At 38.4% G+C, this 5,922-nt stretch overlaps 1 protein-coding gene across 1 annotated transcript; it reads right to left on the bottom strand.

Annotated features, from left to right (window-relative positions):
* Nucleotides 1–2,431: 2,431 nt before the first annotated feature.
* Nucleotides 2,432–3,124, bottom strand: LOC121788336. The gene has a single exon (XM_042187044.1). It carries the CDS (start codon nucleotides 3,122–3,124, stop codon nucleotides 2,534–2,536), a length of 591 nt encoding a protein of 196 aa, XP_042042978.1. The 3' UTR covers nucleotides 2,432–2,533.
* Between the last annotated feature and the right edge of the window lie 2,798 nt (nucleotides 3,125–5,922).

The raw sequence follows: 5,922 nt of genomic DNA, 5'->3' as shown, positions 1-5,922 counted from the left end.
ATTAAAGAACCAAAAACCACAAGATCTCGGATATTACAGTCTAGTAGTTAGTTTAGTACTTTCAATTTTCTGCATCCAGTAGTTTTAAAAAAATCTTAACCCATGAGTTGCGTGGCAGCAGCCGACCCCTTCCAAATCCTCTAAATACTTGCTAACACCCCCGTCTCTGTGTGATCGATCCTTACTTCCATATACTAGCCAATAGTATGATGGGTTAAGATTTGAAACAGTAAAAAGTGTATCCAACGACAATTTCTGATAGATTCATGATCTCCTAGACCTTGTGATCTAGTGAATGCTCTGAATCTGTTGGATTGAGAAACACCTAGTGCACACACTTCTCCATGCTACTTCAATTGGAAATAGAAGAACTGCCCCACCACCGCCAAAAATATTTTCATAAATTTTTTTTTTATCATGCCATCATTGAGTGACCTCGGGGTTCTAAATTTGTAAATGCCCAAATTCAATTAACTATACATGACAAATGCTACTGCGTATAGGTTCTATCAAAGCACAACACATGACATGATAAACATATTCCACGTCACCTTTCACGTCAAAATATACTTAGGATATAGTCCTTATTTAAAAAGAAAGCCCATCTCGTTTGTTTACTTCCTCAACTCAACTTTCCATTCCGGCTTTAAAATAGCATGCAAAATAATATTTTTGAAAGAACATAACCTGCGAAAAGAATAGACTTTTGGAACATAATTTAATTAAAAAAAACAAAGCATGCATCCTATATGATATTCATTTTACCCTTCGATCTTTTTCAGAAAATTCTGAAATTTTTCGTGACTTTAGAACGCCGTCTTCATCTAGTTTTTTTATTTTTGCAGCTGCCCGAGGCATTGCGGGTCGGCCATTCGCATCCTGTGTCCAACACTGGCCCACATGCAAATAAAACTCATCCTTGTCTTCTTTAATTCTCTAGGCCCATATTTTATTAAAAATATTGGCCCAAAGTTTAGAAGAACACAGCCCAAAATCGGACTTCTCTCTTCTCAAGTTCTTGCACCCCCAAATCAAAAGTCGAGATGGAAATCGAGATGGAAATGAGGCTCCTTTTTGCTGGTGTTGATTTACAATATGCTTGGCTCTCCGTTTTGCTGATTTCTGCATAATTTCCAAATTAAAATCTTGAGGGATTTGTAACTGCAAAACTCATGAGAAGATGTTGGGCTGAAGTGGGCTCGGCTCCAAAACAAATTTGTTTTTCTTTTGACGCTTCTCAACCAAGTTGGGCTTCTACAAGTTGATTTTAGGATTTCGCTCAAAATTATTCGTGGCTTCATATAGAATATAAATTGTTGTAATTTAACTGGGCTATCTCAAGAAATAAAATTGGGCTAGAGAAAAATAAAATAAATACTGTTTGTTTGTTTGTTTGATTTGGATTTTTTCATTTTTATTAGACAAGCCCAAATACAAAGAAAATTCTTCTTGCTCGACCATAATTTATTAGCCGTGAAAAGATCCGGCTTGAAAATTCAACGTAGTTTCGGGCTCAACTAAAAAGTAGAAAAGTGAGGGTATTACCATATAAATACAATCAATTTTATTCATCTTATCATACACAAAAGTTTATAATCCAAATGTTCTTATTCTATCTTCTATTTCATTCATCTTATTCGTCAAACCCAATACTTATAAAATAATTAATGATAATTATCACAATAATACTACTTCTGTCTTATATTAAGTGTCACATTTTGTCATTTCAGTCTGTCCCACAATAAGAATCACATTTCACTTTTATGTTAAATAGTAAATAGACCTCACATTCCACCAACCAATTCTACTCACATTTTATTATAAAACTAATATATATATAAGTGGAACCCATAGTCCACTAATTTATTCAACCCACTTTTTTTTTACATTTCTTAAAATCCGCACCCACACTAAATATACAGGACGGAGGTAGTAGTTATGTAAATATGTGCGAACATAGAGTAGTGTACTTCCTTTTCGTCCTTTTCACCCAAACATTCCATAAAAGTGCAATTAAGATGGCAGAAAATAAAGTAATTTTGTAGACTCCACTACTTATAAATTAAAGAATGATTAGACATAAATCGATCATCCATTATTAAATCTCTTATACAGTGTATAGAATCCCCTTGTTTGAGTTGGTTAAAGTTGGTGGACTAAGATGATCATACACTGTTCATAAACACTGTGGAATGATGAAATCGGGTAACAAAATGCGAGAAATGAGTAGAGCAAAATCATATCGCACGAAAAAAACAAGAAAATACACTTGACAAAGCAAAGCAGATAAGTCGTACTCCATAAATGGGTATCCAAGTTTTTAAGCATAATAAAAACATCAAGAAAGAAAGAAAGAAAGTACACTACTCGATGGCTATCAAGAAAGAAAGATAAACATCATGGCAAGCATAGTCCAGTTGCTCCAGTGAGAGTGACTCAACCTCCCAGTCGCCGTACGCCACCGCTTCATCCAAATGTTGTGTACAGTTTTTGAGCATGATATAAAGCATTTCATGAAATACTTAGAAAATGATCAATAATGGTATATCCATTCCCAAAGGTGAAACTCAATGGCCATCAAGAAAGGAAGAAAAACATCATGGCAAGCATACTGCAGCTGCTCCACTGTGAGCTCCTCAACCTCCCAGTCGCTGCATCCCACCGCCTCATCCTTGCTCATCCCGGGAATCCCCAATATCTCCTCCGCCAGCTGCCCCATCGTCGCTCCCCGGTCGCACCCCCTCAGCTGGTGCGCCACCATCCGCACGTCCACCAGCGCCCCCACCTCGACCGCGTGCGGCGAGGCCTTCAGCAGCGCCGCGGCCGCGTTGTCCCACAGCGCAACCAGGATGACGTTGGGGTCCACGAGGAAGCTGCGCAGGGCGTCGGGGCAGTGGTCGGTGCGGTGGAGCTGGAAGATGAGGCAGTTCGACCCCACGCAGAGCTGGAGCGTGGCGGCGTGCCTGGACACGCACTGGACGCCCAGCCCCACCAGGAGGCGCCCTTGTCGGTAGTAGCGGTACTGGCGGATGTCGCGGACCCATCTCTGCGCTGCGGCTGGCTCCGAAGTCACGCTGGTGCGGACGCTGTGGGAGCCGCAAGGGATGTTGAAGATCGTCGTCATGAATTCTTGATCTTGATCTTTCCAAGTGCACACGGTTGGTTATCGTGGTAACTGCCTATTTATTCACCTTTGCCTTGACACGTGGCAGCATGATTATGGACTACTAGCATTTAGTAGTAACTGTTTTTTCGGTTAGTTTTCTATTCTGTAGAGAAAAAAGTTGACTGTATGATTCTTGGTTGAAATGGAACAGGAAATGGTGGATTGTGGATTTCCTAGTTCATATGTGGGAGCAAGATGGGCTATGATTAAGCACTAGTGCCAATTGAGGTGAAAATAAACACAAGGAACCAATTTTTTTTTTCTTCCTATAAAGCTCCCAACTTTGTAATTACGAGGAAAGGCTCTAGAGTAGAGTAGCTAGATAAATAACAATACTATTAGAATGAATACCAACTGGTCTAGATCATAATGAAAGATTAAATCAGCTGAGTTCGAAGCTATTAATATGCTTGGCTAAATCAATAACAACACGTTTTTCATCCAGTTGCGGATGTAGGTTTAGTTTCGGGTAGGCTCCAGTTGCCTCCAACATGATATGAAGTCTTTGCCAAGCCTAAACTCCTGAAGAGATAATCAAAGAGATAATCTCATGATGTTGCAGGCATTGATGCAGAGAGGATGTAAGTGAATTGTCAAAGATGCTTATCTTATGTGACCGGTATTAGAAAAACAAACAATTAAATACTTGAGCACAAGAGTATATATTGGCAAGGTGAAAAAAAAAATCCAAGATATGACGTAAAACAATAAAACAGATAGCTAAGTAAAGCTTACTGGTCCAAAATCAACATCACAGTGGGAGTTTTGAAGGAATACCTGGTGCCCGAGGATATTTTCCAGGGGGTCGACCATCGTTCAGGCATATAATGGCCGTTCTCTGTCCAAATTTTCTATGAGGCATGTAAACCAAAATGAATAGCTCTTTGCAACTTCCTCCTGCAAAGAGAACAAACTAAATGGAATGATCTCTTAATTTTGTACTATAAAGGATACTAGGTAATAACAGAAAGGACTAAAACCCTCCATTTGAATTAGCATACCTGTGGATCATGACCCTCCACAAACAAACACAGACTAGAGGAAGGCAATATTCAGCTTCACGCCATCAAAAAGAAAACACCTACACACCGATAGATTGCCCCAAACATAGTAATAAAGAAAACAAGTTGCAAATATATTCCCAGTACTCTCATTTCTTCAACAGCTCTAGCAACTGCAATGTCAAAGTTCTCTCTGCAGTCAAGGTTTCGTCCTACAATCTGTCCTATACAGAGATCAGATTGTCTATGAGCATACACCCCATGAAACATGAAAAAACCTATTGATTTTAATACTGCATTAACACTGGTACTAACTAGTAAGCAACACCATAGAACAGCTAGAATAATAGACTTCATTAACCAAACACACACTCCACTTTGACATAAAATTCAATCTACCGATTCTAAAAACTCACAATAAGAACAACAGAAACAAAGCTAGAGGTGTTATTAATCCTCCATGTTGGCATCAAAATTCATACCTAATCAACACAAAATCAGCTGTAAGCAGAAAAATATACTAGAACAAATCATTTTCCCTGATAATTAATACAAATCATGATCAGTACTAGGGCATGCCATGGCCAGAATCACTCCAGGAAGCCCTACTCCACTTCCAACGTCAACCACACTCAGATTCTTCCTCTATCACCTCATTTTCCTCTTTCACCGCCATCAAATTCAATTTCGGCCGATCAAAAAACGATCGCATTCCAATCAATACCATGTAAAAGCTAACAATGAGGGAATAAAAATAGACGGTGAAATCTATAATGTTCAACACCTGGTTCCATACCATTCGAGGAGGGAGTCAATGTAGAGACGAACTTGCTGCTTTTAGTGCGAGGTCAATGCCTCAAAATTGGAGGCGCGTGAGAAGCCACCGGCTTTCGCTGCTGGAAAAAGACGAAGTTTTTAGCGTTGATTGTTTAATTGTAGGGATAAGTTTGAAGAAAGTCCTCACTCCTCGGAGAAAGCAGAGAAGGAGATTGGGCGCTAATTGAAATTAACATGTTTGGCGCGAAAATTCAATATTCTATATGGAATTTAAGATGGTTTTATTAAGATGGTTTCATTTTTTCTTTATGTGAACATTCAATTTATTAGTTATAAAAAAATGTTACACTACTCCACTAACGGTTCCATATCCGGGTGGGGATCCTCTGTGCATTTCAGCACAGCAGCCCTGCTTCTCCACACAAAGAAATAAAATAATTAAAGAAATTAAATAAAATTAAATAATAAATATATACTTATTATTTTAATTGTTTGTATGGAGCAGCAGGGGCTGCTGTGCTGAAATGCACAGTAGAGGATCCCACCCCTCCATATCCATATCGTTTGAGCCACTTTTTACTATTTCCAACTATTTTTTCTGCAAAAATACACTCAAGCACATAAAGATATTTCAGTCTATTTAATCTCTCATCTTCGTTAAATGATCTCTTTTTATTTTTCTTTCCCTTTCTTTCTTGTTTATTCTATATTTCTCTACCCCCATCTTTTAGTTACACTACGATAGAGTCACAAAACATACATACAATAATTAATTCGGTCTAGATAAAAACTCACGGCACTCATCCTCGCCATACAATAATTTATGTGTGCATATGAGATAGGGAGAAATTGCTGATTATATGTTTTTATGGGTTCTAGTTAGTTTAAAACACGACGGAATCAAAGTGGAAATTTAGAATATAACTCGTCCATCTCAAAATGTTACTACTGTTTATACCAAAAAAAACAAAGCAAGCC

The sequence above is a fragment of the Salvia splendens genome, unplaced genomic scaffold, assembly GCF_004379255.2.
Source record: "Salvia splendens isolate huo1 unplaced genomic scaffold, SspV2 ctg1015, whole genome shotgun sequence".
Classification (NCBI taxonomy): domain Eukaryota; kingdom Viridiplantae; phylum Streptophyta; class Magnoliopsida; order Lamiales; family Lamiaceae; genus Salvia; species Salvia splendens.
The sequence above is the reverse complement of the archived record's forward strand: the minus strand, read 5'-3'. Positions and strand labels throughout refer to the sequence as shown.